The sequence below is a fragment of the Delphinus delphis genome, chromosome 4 (genome assembly GCF_949987515.2).
Source record: "Delphinus delphis chromosome 4, mDelDel1.2, whole genome shotgun sequence".
Lineage (NCBI taxonomy): Eukaryota > Metazoa > Chordata > Mammalia > Artiodactyla > Delphinidae > Delphinus > Delphinus delphis.
In genome coordinates, this window is record NC_082686.1 from 355,592 (window position 1) to 373,300 (window position 17,709).

A 17,709-nucleotide genomic window follows, 5' to 3' on the forward strand; every position below is an offset into this window, starting at 1 on the left:
TAGCCCTCTGTGTGGTGAGTGATGCTTGCAGTCTCGGCTCACAGACACGAGGCGGTGGCCTCCTAAGACCAGGGGTAGGCAGGCAACACTAGCAGACCACAGGGTCAGATTTCCCAGGAGCAGTCAGAGACTCAGATCTATGCCTGAATCTCTCAACCTTTACATGTTGCAGTACCTCTAAAACTTTGTGGGGGGCCCACGTGTTTGCCCACGCTGCTTTGGCCAGTGGTTTTCAAACTGTGTTCCGAGGAAGCCCAGAATCATTTCCACGGCTATTCTAGATATTCTGAAATGTTGGATCTGACTCTTAACTTATTTTTAACAATTAAACAGCTGTCCAGATATGTAGATACTCACCTTCAAGGAGGGAAACACAACCCCCCACTCCTTACGTATGGGCTGTGCATAGCTACTTCCTCCTGAAGAAGACAGTGTGGAAAGGGAGAGAGAAATAGTAGCTGTGCAGTGGTGAAACCTGATAGACACACGTCCACGAGGTAACTAAGGTCATCGTCCACAGTGTAGGTCATGTTGACGGCACACACCCTGGATGGGACGTGATGAGAAGGGCCTTTTGCCTCTGTGGTCTTCCTCCCAAAAACCCATAACCCCAGTCCAATTGTGAGAAATCATCAAACAAATCCCAATAGTAGAGGAACACCCTACAAAATGCCCGATACAGTAGGTATTGATACAATATAAAACAAAATACAATACTACTCCTCAAAGCTGCCCTTCCTGGGAAGCATTGAAATGAAGCATCATTTAGAAAAGTCTTCCCTTGATGGGCTCACCCCCTCCCCTCCCATCACACCCCCTCCCCATGCCAGCCCTGTGGACATGCCCTCTGCTGGGTAGGTGGGTCACCCACCGATGGTCCGCCTCCCAGGTGCCCCTGCCCCTCAGGCACTGGGAACCCCTGCCCCTCTCTGGGCATGGGTCCCGGCTGGGCAGTCCCCCTGCTGGAATCACATCCACCCTGAGGGGTGGTGCCTCGGGGTGGCCCCGTGTCCTCTGAGGTGCCAGCTGGGTGCCTGTGGGGTGAGCCCACCTTGAGCTCCCACCCAGAAGCCCCCAGGCACCTCGTTGGCCAGCTCCCTGGTGCCACGCAGAGTTTCCTGAAGTCTGCAGGGAGGTGGTGGTCGCACCCTGTCTTCCAGTGTTTCTGGCCTTTACTCCCGTCTGGCTGGGAGGATCCCTAGGAAAGGCCAGGGGCTTGCTGGCCTCCTGGAGGCCATAACGGACTGAGGGCAGGGGTGGCAGGCCCCCATGGTGCGTGGGGGGTGGATGCCGTGCCCCTCCCCACCCCATCCTCTGGGCTCTGTCCTCCCCGCCAGGGCTGCACTCTACCCCTCGGGCCCCAGCTGCTGCCCACTTTTTCCTTCCCAAGGAGCCCCGCCTGGCCACACCTGGGGATCAGCAGTGTTTACTGGTAACCCCTGCATGGGGACAGGCGGGGCCTGGGAAGGACTCTCAGTGGAAACCTGGCAACCGGGCCTCGCCATGTCTGCGGCTCCTAGCAACCACCATGGCGATGCCCGACACTGCGCGTCCAGGGCGTGTGCCCCACACACACACGCTCTTCTCTGGCCGCAGAGGCCAGAAGGCAAACCGAGCCCGCGTGGGATTCTTTCAGTGGCCCCAGGGCTGGGCTGCGTGTCTCCAGCTGAGCGGTTCTTCCAGAGGGAACTGAGACGGGGAGGGGCGGGCCCGTGGCGTCCCCTCCTGTGGCCCCGGGATGCTGGACTCCTCGGTGGCAGATCGGTTGACCCGGCTGACCCTGAAACTCCTGGAGAAGGTAAGGCAGCTGGGCACTCGTGTTTTTAGCAGCTTGTTACAGAAGCACAGCTTTGAAAGGTAAGATTATACCTGGAACGAGCCCACTTGCAAAGCAAGACCCTTTTCAGTGCTTTTAGCCTCGTGGTGAAGAACTGTGGCTCCTTGGCTTTTCTTCTCTGTGTTTGTACAGAACCAAGTAGGTTCTCCTGGCAGTTTCTGCAGCCAGGAGGCAGGCCCGCACCCACCGGCTGGAGCACCGCCAGGGCGCCCTGATTCTCCCCCTCGGGGCCTCCCAGCTTCCGAGTTTCAGGGCGCGGCGTCTCGGCCGGGCCTGGGGTGGGCGGCCGGTGGACGCCCTCAGGCCGGCCCCCTTCTCCTCCTCTGAGGGTCTGCGGGGTCCTCACGGCTCCCCCCACCTCACCTGCCTGCTCTGTCCCTCTGCTCCCGACGGCTGCCCAGAGCGGCAGCAGGGCTCACCCCAGAACTGGCCCCGACAGTAGCTGCTCAGCCCAGGGCTCAGTGGGGCAGTCAGGTGGTCAGGACACAGAGCCGGCCTGGTCAGGCTCTTCAGATAGCCTCCTGCAAGGGCCTGTGGGTTTCAAGGGGGAGTGTGTGTGCACTGTATGGCGAGTGTGGCCTCAGGGTCCCACCTGGCTCCCTGCCCCGCAGCCCCCTCACATGCTTCCTGCTCCCAGCCCGTCTGTCTGGGCGCTGGTGTCCGGCCTGGCCCCCACACTGAGCCCGCGCCTGGAGCACAGTCCTCGCTCTGCTCTCTTCTCACAGAAGCTGAAGCAAGAGCGCGAGGATGTGGAAGTGGATTCTGAGGACCCCCAGCTCACGCCCGGTAAGAGCCCCGGGCTGCCTGACGCTGCACAGGCCCCGGAGCAACCTACACACACACACACACACACACACACACACACACACACACACACACACACACACACACACACACACACACACACACACACACACCCCCTCATATCGTATCACATCCACCCTGCATACCCAGGAGGGCACGTTCATCATTCCTGTTTCGCAGCTGAGCGCTAGAGGCACAGAGAGGTTAGATAAGCAGCCCAGGCTGCCCAGCTTGGATCGCAAGTGGCCACACCTGCATCAGACCGTGTCGCCCTGCGCTCGCTGTGCGGTGTGGGTGTGGAGGGCCTACCCCACCCGTGTCGGCCTGCGCATCCTCGGGCGCCCAGACCAGACGCCCCGTCGTCCCCAGCATGGCTGGCGGTCACATGCTTAGGCCACAGGACCCAGGGCAAGGACTGCTTTACCTGGTGACGGGCTCCGGGCTCAGGGACATCTAGGCGAGGTGCTGGGGAGACACTGCTTGTTCTTTACTATGTGGCGTAGCCCCTTGGGCTGCGGGGGTTCCAGGCAGCTCCCAAGTGCAGCAGACAGAGCCCAGGGCCCAAATCCAGATAGAAAAAAATCCCAAACCAGGTCACATGACCAAGGACGAGCTCAGAACATGGAACAGTACAAATGGGCCAGGGAAGTGGGGACTCCTGGAGGGGGAGTGGGGACCCCAGAGGACGGGCAGCCCGGGCATCGCCAGCTCTAGGGGGAGGCGGCAGGCCTGGGGGGAGGGGCAGGCCCGTGCACCCAGAGGAAAGGAGCTCAGGGACCACCAGAGGCATGGTGTCCAGGACACTGCAGGAACCGTTCCCTGAGGCTCCGTGGAACACGCCAGCCTCCAGGCAGCTTGGGGCTGCGGGGTGGCTCCAGGTGATGGGAGGCTGGGCTCTCAGCCCCATCCCGTGAGGGCCTCCTTCCTCTCACCGAGCCCCGTGGAGCCCGCGGGACTTCCCGGCAAAGGTGCAGGAGCAACGTGGTGCTCGGGCCCCAGGGGAAATCCTCACTCTGCAACTTCCGGCTCCTGTCCAGGAGTAAGATAGACCCCCCTGAGAGACTGAGCTCCCCGCATGCCCCCCACCATTGCCCACGTAATCCCCACAGGGCAGCCCCCCAAGCTCCGTCCCCAGGCACCTCCCTCCTTCTCTGGGACAGGCGTGCAGGTCCCGGAGAGGGAGCTGCCGGGATCTGCAGTGCTGAGCCCTGAAGCACGCGCTTCCCTCCAGGAAATGAGGACGGGCCAGAGGCCGCCCTGCGGAGCGCTCTGAGGATGAGGAAGGACCTTCTGCAGAGACTCTGGGTAGGCCACGTGGCCACAGGGAGCCTTGGCCCGAGCCCTCTGCAGCTGAGACTGCGGCCTGAGCTCAGAGCAAACACGGGCCAGTGGAGGTGGGGGCCCTTCTGGAACCCGTGCTGGTTCTGCCGTTTGCGACTTGGGGGCGGACAGCTGATGGGCCGTGAGCAGCCGAGGGGCGCCATCCCCGATCACGGACTCCAGGGAGAGAGGAGAGCTCACCTGTAGGCTGGGCTCTCACAGGGGGCTGTTAGCTGGAAAAAACTGCTCTGTTTGCACATGATCAGAGGTGGAAGTGCCGCGTGAAGGGTCCGGTTCCCCTGGAAGTGGGATTCCAAGATGACCAGGGCTTCGTCCAAACCAGAGGCACCCGCAGCAGGGAATGACCATGGGAAGGGGTGCGTTCGGGTCCAAACGATAGTTGTGATAAACTCACTGCTTTGTGGTGAAGTCGACCTGGAAGCATGCTGGAGAGACAGAATATCCTCTATAGGCTGGAAAAAGTCGTTCGGGGTCAATTTCTCCCGTGTGCACCAGGCAAGGGCCTTCTGGCGTTGCCTCCAGGGCCTGGCTCCAACTCCGACCCAGCTGCGCCCTGGGCCTACCATCTGATCATGCGCCCGGGTGGGGTGGGAGGGAGCCTGGTGCACGGGGGTAGCAGGTGGTCCTGGGGCCGCTCCCCCACCGCGGGGGCCACACGCCTGTGAGCTGGTGCTGTCGTGCCAGGCGGGGTGAGGGCCTGGGACACGCCAGCCCGCTCCGGCTGTCCCAGCTCCCTGCCTCCAAGCACGGGCTCTGCTTTGGCGTTACAGGAACAGCACCTCCTGGAAGAGGTCTCCCGGGCCCGCGCCTGGAGGGGGCCGGACGGAGGAGCCCGTGGGTCAGTGCTGCCCCCAGAGGTGCCCCCCGTGGGTGTCCACCCCGCTGTCTCCCCGGCCCCACCCACCCCGGACCCACGGCAGATCACCCAACACCCAGTAAGTCTTCCTCGCGGTGAATCTGGGGGGCAGAACCAATGCAGGGAGGGTGCCACGCCCCCAGAGACCTCTCACCTAAGCAGGGATGGCGGTGTCTCCACACCTCCGTCTCTCGCCTCTTTCAGCACCTTAGGGAAGTGCGCGGAAGGGGCCGTGGGCTGAGCGGCGGCCGTGCCTGCATTCCGTGTCTGGCTCTGTCGGGGCTAATGTGTGTCATCAGGCCTCACAGGTGCCCTGAGAACTGGCTGGGGGTAGGGGGTGCTTATCTCATTACAGGTGAGAGGCTGGGGTCCCAGCTCCGCCCCACGTCCTAACCTTTGCGCTAGGAGCAGAAGTATTAGGAGGTTTCAGTATCAGGAGGGCCTGAATTTGGGGAAGAAGTGTGTCAGCTCCTTTCCCAAACTTCATAATGACTGGGGAAGCTTAGCCCCTAGTCTCCAGGGCAGAATTGTAAAAGGTGGAAGACTGTTCCACTTCTGAGAGCCTCACGCCTGCATTCAGCATCCTGGGTTACAAGCGATGGAAAGCAGCTCTGACTTTCTTAAGCAAAAGGGATCGTATCGGGGGCAGCTGGATGCCCAGAGCAAGGAGGGGTGGCAGCTGGGGCCTGGCGGGCTGCGGCCTCGGGGGTTGAGTGCATGAGGAGAAGACCAGGCAGGAGGTGGGCGGGGCCAAGTTGAGAAGGTTCTGGATCGGCTGGCCAGGGAGGTTGGTGGTGCCCACAGGCTGGGTCCGTGACCTGGAGGGCGTTTATCCTCTGGGAGGGGACCTGGCAGCCCACGTGGAGGGAACAGAGAGGGAAGGGGCGTGCCAGCAGAGCCCCCAGAGCCCCCTTTGCCCCAGGAATGGTGGGGTGAGGGTGTAGGATCAGGAGGCTCCCCCCGTCCCAACGTGCGCATACTTACTGCAGTTCCTCAGGCCCAGTCATGCTTGGGTGTTTCAGTCTCAGCCCCAATGACAGCACGAGAGCAGGCAGGGGCCTTGGTGGCTAGGATGAATGTCCCAGAGACTCTGGGGTAGGAGGTCCCCTCTGCCGCGAGAGCACCACTGCTGTGACTGCCTGCTGGTCTGTGCAGGGCCGGGGGTGGCCTGTGGGGGGTGGCCGACTGTGGCTACAGGCCAAAGCTGGCTGCCACCTGTGTCAGTGGGACCTGTGAACTGAGAGGGGTGGTACACTTTTAAATGTTTGGGAAAGAATCAGGGGAAGAATGATAGTTTGTAACACATGAAAATGATATGAAACACACATCTCAGGGTTCATAAGTGCTTACATGTCTGGGGCTGCTTTCCAGCTACAAAGGCAGAGGTGAGCAGTTACAACTAAAGCCGTGTGGCCACAAAGCGGGAACGATACACTGTCCAGCCCTTTACAGGAAGTTTGCCAACCCTGGTCCATGCCATCCTTTCCGTGAACTGAGAGAGAAGGGACAGGGCAGGGGATTAAAATAGAAATCAACGCCTGGTGTGCGCCCCAAATTTTTGTGCGTTTATTTTAACTCAGGAGGGAAGCCAGAGGGTATTTCCATGCCGAGATCCTTGGATACCTCTATTAAAGCAGAATCAATGGAAGCAGGGATGAGCTTAGCCCACTAAATCCAGGAAACGTGGGAAACATGAAAAACGCCATGTCTTACTCAGCTTGGGCTCCACTACAAAATAGCACAGTCTGGGCACTTAAACATCAGACGTTTACCTTCTCACCATCTGGAGGCTGGACGTCCCAGATGAAGGTGCCGGCCAATGCAGTTCTTGTGAGCGTGCTCTCCTGGCTGGTGGGTGGCCGCCTTCTCACTGTATCCTCAAGGGGCAGACAGCTTCTGGTGTCTCTTTCTCTTCTTACAAGGACACCAGCCCTATCAGACTAGAGCCCCACTCTTACGACCTCGTTCCCTTTATCACCTCCTCATAGGCCTCATCTCCAAATGTAGTCACTTTGGAGGTTAGGGCTTCAACATGTGAATTTGTGGGGGGACAAACATTCAGCCCATAACATTCCATGTCCTAAGTGATACCCAGACTCAAATATTTATCTATTCAGCCATCTGTTTAACCTCTAGGGTTTCTCATTTAAAGTCCCCCATGGATGGCTGGTGGATGGATGAGTGTATTTTTTTTTAATTTAATTAATTAATTAATTTATTTATTTTTGGCTGTGTTGGGTCTTCGTTTCTGTGCGAGGGCTTTCTCTAGTTGCGGCGAGTGGGGGCCACTCTTCACTGCAGTACGCGGGCCTCTCACTGTCGCGGCCTCTCTTGTTGCGGAGCACAGGCTCTAGATGTGCAGGCTCAGTAGTTGTGGCTCACGGGCCCAGTTGCTCCGTGGCATGTGGGATCTTCCCAGACCAGGGCTCAAACCCGTGTCCCCTGCATTGGCAGGCAGATTCTCAACCACTGCACCACCAGGGAAGCCCCTGGATGGGTGTATTGACAGATGGATGGATGGTGGATGGATGGATGGATGGATGGATGGATGGTTGGATGGGGGGATGGATTGATGGGTGGATGGTGGGTGGATGAATGGATGGATGGATGGGGGCATGGATGGTGGATGGATGGATGGTGTGTGGATGTTGGATGGATGGATTGATGGGTGGATGGTGGATGAATGGATGGATGGATGGGTGGATGGATGGATGGATGGGGGATGGATTGATGGGTGGACAGTGGGTGGATGTTGGATGGATGGATTGATGGGTGGGTGGTGGGTGGATGGGTGGTGGGTGGTTCTGTAGGTCACTATTCCCGGGGCACATTCAGGAAATGGGTCATCTGGCTCTTCTAGGCACCCCCACCTCCCACCACCATCATCCAGCAGCTGCCTCAGCAGCCACTCATCGCACAGATCCCCCCTCCCCAGGCCTTCCCCACTCAGCAGTCAGGAAGCGTCAAGGAAGGTAAGTGTTCATAACGAATGTTGTCACGGGTTTATGCAATTCTCTACTGAAAAAATAGTTTTGTAAGCTAGGTAGTCTTTTAGGGCCAGCTTTTGACTACTCAACTGAAGCTATGTATTTACCAACATGAAAAGAATTTCACTTTGAAAAATCCTTACTGATGGATATCCCTGAGGGAAGAAGCTTGGACTCAGATTTGAAAGAACTGTGTTCCAGCCCAACTCATCCAGTGATTAGCTTCAAAAAACCCTTGGTTAAACTGCTTTTTCTCTTTAGGTAACTTTTAAATACTTGAATTTTAGAACAGCTCTATTGAGGTGACATAGAATAAATTGCACACCGTTAAAGTGTACAATTTGATAGTATTGACACCTGTACATACCTGTGAACCCATCACTAAATCAAGGCAGTGAACACACGGCATCACCTCAGGCACCTTTTCCCGCCGTCCTACCTGCTTTGTCACTCTGCATCAGTTTGCGTCTCCTAGATTTTTGTATGAGTGGAATCACACAGTATGCACTCTTTCCTGTGTGGCTTCTTTCACTCAGTGGCACTGTTTTCAGACTCATCGCTCTTGTTGGGCGTAGCAAACCATGGCTCCTTGAAATTGCCCAGTGACCTTACATTGTGAGGATGGACTGGTTTGCTATCCTTTCACCTGTCGATGAACACTTGGGTCGTTTCTAGTTTTGGTCATCACCACAAAAGCTCCATGGACACTCACGTCAGGCCTGGATGTACATTTTTATTTCTCCTGGGTAAATATCTAGGACTGGGACGGCTGAATCATGGCAGGTGTGTGCTTAAAACTGCCACGTGTGAGAGGTCCAGTTCCTCGACACCCTCACCTGCATGTGGTGCGGGCAGCCGTGTTAGCAGGGGTGGTAGTCGGTCGGTGGGGTTGTAGTTTGCGTTTTCCTGACGATGGGAGGTATTGAGAGTCCGAGGCAGACTTGTGTGTAGAATCACCTGACGAGTGTTCTCAACTCTGTCGCCGGCACTGAAGCACCACTGTGTACGTGCTACACGTCAGGCCTGGTCCATGGCGGCCTGCAGCTCCCCAGGGGGACCGTTCTCACCGTGACACACAGGAAGGTGGCCTGGAGGTGCAGAGAGGACAGCCCGCTGGTCTCTCCTCACCACCCTCCCTGGTTTTTCCAGATGAACTTTAGTGACTGTCAGGCTCTAGAGGTGAACCCAGCATCCCCTGTGTGTGTGCGTGCGTGTGTGTGTGTGCACGCGCACGTGCGCGCAAGTGTCTGTGTGCCTTTAAAAAGTGCATTTAAAATCACTGGTAAAAATGAAACAGTCAGTAAGTAAATAGTTACTCAGAACAGTCAAGTCACGTTCCTTACCACACTCACTATACCAAAACAAATTCCAAGTGGATCAAGTATTTGAATGTAAAAATAGGGACTCTCCAGTGTACTGCAACAACCCCTTTGGAGAACTGCTGGGCTGCTTCCTATGAAGTAGATACGCGGCTTCTGGAGCTCCACTCCACCCCACTCCCCGCGACTGCTCTCCATGTCAGTTCTACCTTTTTGGAAAACTTCACAGAAAAGACACTGGTATAACGTCATACAGCAAATACATTTGAATTAACTCACCCTTTATTGTATCTCAGACTGTCCTCCTGGAATCCCTTCCTATCACCTGGGAACAAGTCTTTTACAAGGTCCTGCAGGACAGGCTTTTGAAGCTGCCTTAGTGTTCACTTTCTTTTTGTTTCCCCTTGTTCTTAAACACTAGTTTTGCTGGATATTCAAGTGTAGGTTGATAGTTATTTTCTCCCAACACTTTCTAAGGACCCCGTGATAACATGGGGACCACCCGGATAATCCAAGATAATCTCCCTATCTGAAGATCCTTTTTAACAAAAGTTAATTTAAAAAATTGTGGTAAAAAACACGTAACATAAAGTTGACCATCGTAACCATGTTTAAGTCGTGCTAACTATATTCAACATTGTTGTGCAACAGATCTTTAGAATTTTCCGTCGTGTAAAACTAAAACTCTGCCCCAGTGAACAGCTTCCCATCCCCCTCCCCCAGCCCCTTGCGCCCACCAGTCTGTGTTCCACCTTCTTGATTTTGATTGGGCTACATGCCTCATAAGAGCAGAAGCACACAGTATTTGTCTTTGTGTGTCTGGCTTATGTCACCGAGCATAATGTCCTCAAGGTTCATCCATGTTGTAGCCTGTGTCAGAGCATCCTGCCTTTTTAAGGCTGAGTAATACCCCACTGTGTGGCTGGACCCCATTTTACTTATCCCTTCGTCCGTGGGCGGAGACTCTGGTCGCTTCCATCCCATCTCAAGATTCTTAACTTCGTCACATCTGCAAGTCCCTTTCGCTGTGTAACGGAACACATTCGCAGGTTCTGGGATCAGGATGTGGGCATCGCTGGGGCCATTCTTTAGCCACCACGCTATTCAGTCCCTCAGACTGTGGGCCCATTTGGGGGGTTGGGCGTTCCGTTTCTGCGCAGCTGGGCTGTTGCCGCAGTGCTTCTCTGCGTGCCTTCTGGTGAATGGACGTGCTCGTGTCTGTGGGGCACACACCCGGGGATGGGATGGCTGCTTAGGAAATACTGCCAGACAGTTTTCCAAAGTGCCTGGACCCATGTGCACCCCACGGGAGGGGAGGAGAATTTTGGTTGCCCACAGCAACTTACCAACACTTGATGTTTTCAGAATTTTTCATTTTCACCAATCTGGTGGGCAGGCCATGGTAGCTTCTTCTGGTTTTAATTTGCACTTCACCTTTTCATATATTTTTGGCCACTTGAATATGCTTTTTTGTGAAGTTCCCATTCAAGTATTTTGCCCATTTTTCTTTCCGGTTTTCTGCCTCTCTGATTGATTTCTAGGAATTCTTTATGTATTCTAAAAATGGGTCATTTTGACATATGTATTGCAAACAGCAAGTCCTTTTTGTGGCCCTTCCACTCTCTTCATAGTGTGTGTCTCTGGATAAAAAGAAGTTCTTAATTTTAGTGAAGTTCAGTTTTTCAGGCTTTACTCTTTATGGTTGGTACTTTTATGTCCTGTTTAAGAAGTCTTTACCCGTCAAGGTCAGGAAGACATTCTTCTGTATTTTCTTCTGGGGCTCTGTTTGCCTTTCACATTTAGATGTATGATCCACCTGCAATGGATTTTTGTGTGTGTTGTGAATTAGGGATCAATGCTATTATTTTTGCCATGGATACCCTGCCCTTTATTTGACCCCCTGCCCTTTATTGAAGACTGTTTGCCCACTGCACTGACGTGTGCCCTGGTGGTGAGGCTGTAGATGTGGGTCCACTTCTCTACCCCCACATCCGCCGACCAATCTTTTCATGCGCGATTTTACTCGGGGGGCGGGGCCCTGCGGGGCTGATGGGGAGGGGGCTCCCTCTCAGAGGGCTCACTGTGGGCGGGGCTTCCCAAGCCCCGACCCACGTGGGTCTCCTCAAGGGCCTTTGCCCCCTGTGGGGCTGCCAGACTCAGCTTCTGCACTAGCAGTCTGGCTCTGGCCCCTTCCCCAGAGCCCCCTGGCCCTGTGCCGACATCTGTGCCAGTCAGGGCTCTGCAGAGAAACAGAACCAGCAGGGTGTGTAATACAGCGAGAAGGACGTGCTTTAAGGACTTGGCCCGCGTAATTGTGGAGGCTTGGCAAGTCCACGCCTGCAGGGAGGTCCGGGAGAGCGGCCAAGGGGGAGGCTGTCTGCTGCAGCCCAGCTCCAAAGCGCGCGCGGGAGCCCCAGCCCAGGCCTGGAGGCCCCATCTGCTTGGCTGCGAGTCTGAGTGGTCCTTAGAGGCTCACTTTCCTTCGGTGAGGCCAGCAGAGCCTGGAGGGCTACCTAATTTCCAGGGCCTAGCTGCTGTGGAAAGAAGCAACATTTATGTCCCACACTGACCAAAATTAGCGTTTCCTAGTGTCCCGAGTTGGTGAATATATTAGCTTCCTGGGGTGGCTGCGACAAAGCGCCACAAGCCGGTGGCCTAAAATGACAGGACTGTGTCTGCTCCCAGTCTGGAGGCTGAGCTCCAAACTCAAGGTGCGGCAGGTCCTGGGGAGGGGCCTTCCTGCCCCTCCACCTCCTGGGGCTCCGCCCGCCGCCTCTGCGTCTTGCCCCCTCCTCTGTCTCAGAGCTCCGTCTGCCTCTCGCTCAGGAAGACACTGGCCTTGGGTTTAGGGCTCCCCTGGCTGATTTCATCTCAAGATCCTTATCATACCTGCAAAGACCCTTTTCCAAATCAGACCACATTCAGAGGTCCTGGGGATTAGCATGTGGATACCGTCGGGGCCACCACGCAGCCCAGCGGACGGACGAGAGGAATCCAGTGGCAAGAAGGCTCCACCGTCAGTAGGGTTCAAAACGACGCGTCTGAGCACACAGCCCGGGACCCGCAGACCCACAGGCCTCCACGCCTGCTCGTAGAGCTCTGTGTCTGCTTCACCTGCGCTCCGTTCCAGGAGCGGCCCGGTCACCGGCGGCCGGCCGTGCGTGACCCAGCCCTCCGTGCCCTCCCTCAGACATGGTGGAGATGATGCTGATGCAGAGCGCACAGATGCACCAGATCCTCATGCAGAACCTGATGCTCAGAGCCCTGCCCCCATCAGCACTCGCGCCCGCCCCCCTGCGCCTCCCCCCACAGGTAGGCTCCACACCCAAACCAAGACCAGAGGACCTGGTGGCTCTTCCTCCGGAAATCCACGCACCTCTGTAGCTCTGAAAAACACATTTCTGGCTCCAGCTCTGTGCTCCAGGTTGAAGCTCCCAAGCGCCCCCCCGTCCCACCCAGATGAGGAACGGGTTGCCCAGTTCAGGGCCCAGACAGCGGCCCCCTTGAGCCAGATGAGCTCTGCTGGAGCCTGCCCCCCACCCTCCTGCCCTCCTGGACCCCTGCCCACCGCTGCTCTGACCCTGACCCCATCCTGAGTCAGGAACCACGTGGAGGGGAGGGGAGCCCAGGAGCAGCCGGGGGCCCGCTGAAACGCCCTGGTGTGTGTCATGCTGAGGACCCGCAGTGGGCTCGCCCCGCCGTCCTGCGAGCCAAGAGGCAGAAGCCGCCCTCTGTGTGCCACCATCACCACTACGCGCCCCCAGCCCCGCTGCAGGCCAGCCCCACTCCTGGCTCCCCGGCGGGTTACTCCACATGGCCCCCGGTGGTCTCCGCCACTGCCCTCCCTCCTGCTGCCAGCTTCCTGCCCACCGTGTGGCACGTGGCCCGTCCCTCAGTGGCCGCCCTTGGCACGTAAGTCCGGGCTGGGCTCCGGGCCAGCCTCCTGGGCCTGCGGGGCGGGAGGACCCCAGGGCCTGGGTCGGCCCTCCTCACCCTCTGTCAGGCCTGTAGCTGCAGCAGGAGCCTGGGGAGGCCTTGCCAGCTCCCGAGGGAGGGGTGTGGCGGGGGTGGAGGTAACCCTGGCAGCCTCAGTCCTAGCTGCCACGGCTGGGTGTGGACCCCATGCCCTCCTCCCAGGGGAGCTGCCCGAGGCTTGGGTCATTTGTCCAGCCCAGCAGGGGAGGGCCCAGTATAAGCCCGGCTGTGAGGGCCCCCACGGAGCCCTGGCGGCGAGACCCACCTGAGCGTGGTGTCTGTGAGCCAGCTGCGTCCAGAGACACCCTCCTTCCTCTAGGGCTGTGTCCGACGGCGTCCTGCCCACACAGGCTCCAGGCCTGTGACCCCACCGCGGGCTCGGGTAAGCGGCAGGGCCTCGTGCTCCCCCAGGGGGTGGGCAGCCGCGGCCCTGGATGCGGGGCGGGGAGGGTCACGAGGAGACACGGCTCAGGAGCCAGGAGAGGAAAGGTCGACTGAGGTAGCCACACGAACCTTGAACCTTGAACCTTCCTGGGGGAATCGCCACGAGCAGAGTGCCACTCGTGGTGCCCGGCGGCCCAGGGCAGAGGCCCCGGCTCCTCACAGCAAGGGAGCAGCCGCAGGACATGTGCCTGGTGTGTCTGTGCGAGGGCAGAGCTGCAGGCCGGTTCACTCACGTAGCCTCTCCTCCTGAAGCCAAGCACCGGAGGCTGGGCCGAGGCAGGGCTGTCTTCCATCTGCCTCTGGCTGGATTCTCCCCACGGGACGAGTTACCTTTACTCCACTCTCTGCCCCTCTTTTATTTTCTCTGGTGGAATTATGCTTCCTGGCTGCTTTAATATAATTTTCTCGCAAGTGTCATTTTCAAGTATTACGCGTGTTTTCATCGGCCCCTTTTGGGATAAATGGTCTCTTTCCCCAAGTTCCACTCGAGCAGGACCCCTGCTCCAGCCTTACATCTTTGGACCCTCGCAGTTGCCAGAAGGGTCGTCAGAGGAAGCGAGATGACCTTGGAATTGCCCTTTGGCTGCACACAGGCGCCCCTGGGCAGACCTCGGCCCCGTGCAGCTGCCCAGCGAGGAGAGGGCCAGGGCCTGCGTGCCTGAGTGCAGCTCGTCTCGACAGACGCCGCTGTCTTCTTAAATGTGCAGTTAAACGTCTGAGCCGATTTCCTGATTTTCATGTTGATGTTTTCTTTCTTTCTTTCTCCCCCAGCACTGCGGCCTGCGGGGGGCGGGGAATGGGCACCAGGGAATTCCCATTCAGTTTGACGTTTTCTAACATGGCTTTTCCCTTTGGTTTTATTTCTCAACGTAATTATTAATTCAATAGAGGGAAGAGATTTGACAGAAGTTCACCATGTTTGGATGGTCTGGTAAATTGGAAAAACTCAGTTTTGTTTTCCTCCCAAGTCAGGAAAGCCCCGCCTTCCCTCCTATGTCTTTCTCACCTGTGAGTGTCCTTTACTTTCACACAGAACATTTCACTTCCGTCACCAAATGTGTGGGGTTTCCCCACATCAAGCAGTCCTCTGTGACCCCCGCATGGGTGTCCTACAGTCCAGTTCTGACACCACCCACCGGGAGATGGTGTCGGATCCCACGGGTTAAGGGCTCAGTCACAAATCCAGGCTGCCACCTGTGTCCCCGTGGAGTGGGGTGTGTCACCCTCCTGGTATGCGGCTGTGTCTGCCGACCTGGCCCCCCCGAGCCTTATGCTGTGGGGGCTGCACGCAGGCCTGATCCACGGGCACTTCCATCTCTAGTCCCCTCCCTACTCTGGAGAATGGGCGTGGGGCGGCGCTGTAAGCTCCAAGGTTCTCATCCTGGCTTGGTCTTCCCGGCGACCAGCCTCCACCCAGGAGCCGCCCAGAGTCACCTCATTAGGACAAAAGGGGCTGCTGGTGCTCCTGTCACTTGGGAATTTATGAGGAGCCCCACGGCAGGAGCCAGGGGCAGATACCAACATACATGTTTCCTACGACCGCACAGCTGGCCTTGCTGGGTCAACTGGGTTGAAGGAAACATGTTCCTGAGTCCGGGAGAGTCCGGTGCCGGGAAACGCCCGGCAAGGCCACCATTGGGGGGCCTGCAGGAGGGGCGGTCACTGCTGAGGAGGGCCCGGGCGGGAAAGCACCCCGAGGCATGCCAACCTGGGGAAGCTGAAGAGGTCTGAGCAGGCCCTGGGAGTGAGGGAGGCGGGTTCTGGGGCCCGGGTGCCGGGAGTACAGTGGTGGCATGGCGTGATACCGCAGCATAAGACGACATGGCCATCTGGTTTTGTCCTGGTTCCTGGCACAGAGCTCGTAAAACCTTTGGATTCCTGCGACTGTGCTAACGAGGTGACTCGGGCGCTGGAGAGCTTCAGATGGGGCTCGTCGCCGGAGAAGCCAGCCCTGATGAGAGGCTGGAACTCAGGCCCCGCCCCCAGCCTCAGGGAGGGGAGGGGCTGGAGGCTGAGCCCATCAGCAGAGGCCAGCGATTTAATCAAGCCCCGCCACCCTAGCAGAGCCTCCACAAAACCCCTAGAAAATGGGGCTGGTGAACACATCTGGGGGGTGCACCCCAGCTCCACGGGGACATAAGCCCCCAGATGTCACCCTATGGACGCCTCCATCTGGCTGTCAATCTGTGTCCCTTGTAAGAAACCCGTGTCTCCCTGAGTTCTGTGGGCCATTCTAGCAAATTACTGAACCAGAGGCGGGGGCTGTGGGAAGCCCTGGCTTCTGGCGGCGCTGGACAGTGGGTCCCCTGGGCTAGAGTGGGGGGCAGTCTTGTGGGCCTGACCTCTGCCTGTGGGGGCTGCACTGGCTCCTGGCACTTAGTGGCAAGTGTTGGGAGAAAACTTCCTTTGACCAGCTATGCCTGGCACCCTGGCGGGGCTGCTGGCGGGGGTCCCCTCAGCAAGATGTCGAGGACACGAAGCGAGAGGCACTGCACGTGCTCAGCGGCCTGCGGACCTGGCACGGCACCTCCAGGGCGTCACGGCCTTGGGAGCTGAATCTAGAACACACCTAGGACAGTAAAGGGCTGGGGATGCCGGCGACACCCAGAGCAGGAGCCCTGCTCTGGCAATGCTGGGTTTGCAGGAAGCTCTGGGACGTGACAGCACGTGCCTGGGCGGGGTGGGCAGATGGCACGGCTGCTGACAGACCGTGGGGCGGCCTTCTCTCAGATTCAGGTCGTATTCTGTACTAAAATTCAAGGCATGTTTTCAACCATATATAAAAACACCCCAGAATTAATAAGAAAAAAGAAAAACCAGTAGAGAATGGGCAATAAGACCTGACCAGTCACCCTTCTGGTGGAGGGGATGCCGATGGAGAGGGTCACTGGTGACAAGAGAAATGCAGGATGGCCACAGTGCACATGTGGACACCATCCAAGCGGAGGGTCAGGGCACACGCAGGTTGCTCGGTACCTGACACCAGGTAGCAGGACCTGGGGGCCACTACTACGGCTGCTGGCGGGGACAAACCATCCAGCCCCGGGGAAACACTCATAGGCATCAGCTATAAAGCTGGACCTCCCGCCTCCAGCTCCCAGCAATTCTGCTCAGGCCCGTGCTCAGGAGAAAACCTGCCTGTGTTCCGGACATGACCAGAGGTTCTGGAGGGTCAGCTCCAATGGCAGGTGGTGACCTCCAAATACTCGCTGATAGGACCAGTGGGTCTCAGGACCCCTTCAGTCCCTTAAAAAGGCCTGGGGAGAACTTTGTGGGGTTAGCTTTGGTCTTTGCCATGTTAGACTTTAAACCGAGAACGAGGTTAACTGATGACAAATAGGTCACGTGGCCAATGATTCAGGAACATGACAGGGCCCGTGTTCCCGAAAGCCAGGGAAAGTCCAGGCTCAGGACACAAATCCAGTGGGAAACACATTTTCATGTTTCTGATCGATTTATGGGAGAAACCAAATTATTAGAATCATAGTACTTGGGGTTTCAGGGTCTCCGAGAGGCTGTGGTTTATCGCCATGATCAGTTCAGAGCTCCTTGGAGGGTCTGTGGCACTGTGGTCAGTGCTTGGAGGCCCCGGGTTGGCTCGGCGCCCGCCCCTTCCAGATCTGCTCCCACCCGTGATGCCCGAAGCTTGTGCACAGCTCTGGATAAAGCTCTGGGGTAAACTCCTGGGTTTATTTTCATATTCACACGGCAGGATATACTGACAGGAGGGAGGCTTTCCTACAGGAGGATGGGACATGGCAGTCGGAGCTCTGCCATGCCGGGGCCACGGCAAAGGACTCGAGCACAGTCTGTGAGCAACTGCCTGACCGCGACCGATGGGTAGGGGTGGGTGACGGCAGGAGGCGTGCTGAGGGTGCCCTGCGGTGGGTAGGCCTGGCCCTGCGGCCACCTCGAGGGTCAGCCTTGTCCCTCACCTTGCAGAGGCACCAAGCAAAGGCTCCAGGCCCCAGCGCTCCTGAGAACTGGATGGGACCGAATCCAGCAGGATTCCAACAGGAAGTGGGGGCAGGCCCACCTGGGCTGCTTGATTTGTCCTGAAGGGATGCAGACGTGGGAGATGCCTCTTTGTCAAAGGCAGAGCCCCAGGGAGGAGGCGGCCGACATGCCCCACCTCTGCATCCTGAG

General features: G+C 57.6%; 1 protein-coding gene across 1 annotated transcript; it reads left to right on the forward strand.

Moving 5' to 3' along the window:
* The first annotated feature begins 1,738 nt into the window (after positions 1–1,738).
* C4H21orf58 (chromosome 4 C21orf58 homolog) lies at positions 1,739–13,484 on the forward strand. Its single transcript, XM_060009740.1, has 8 exons — positions 1,739–1,798; positions 2,563–2,623; positions 3,873–3,946; positions 4,753–4,917; positions 7,699–7,810; positions 12,335–12,456; positions 12,821–13,056; positions 13,439–13,484. Exons 1-8 carry the CDS (start codon positions 1,739–1,741, stop codon positions 13,482–13,484), a joined length of 876 nt encoding a protein of 291 aa, XP_059865723.1.
* Positions 13,485–17,709: the final 4,225 nt, after the last annotated feature.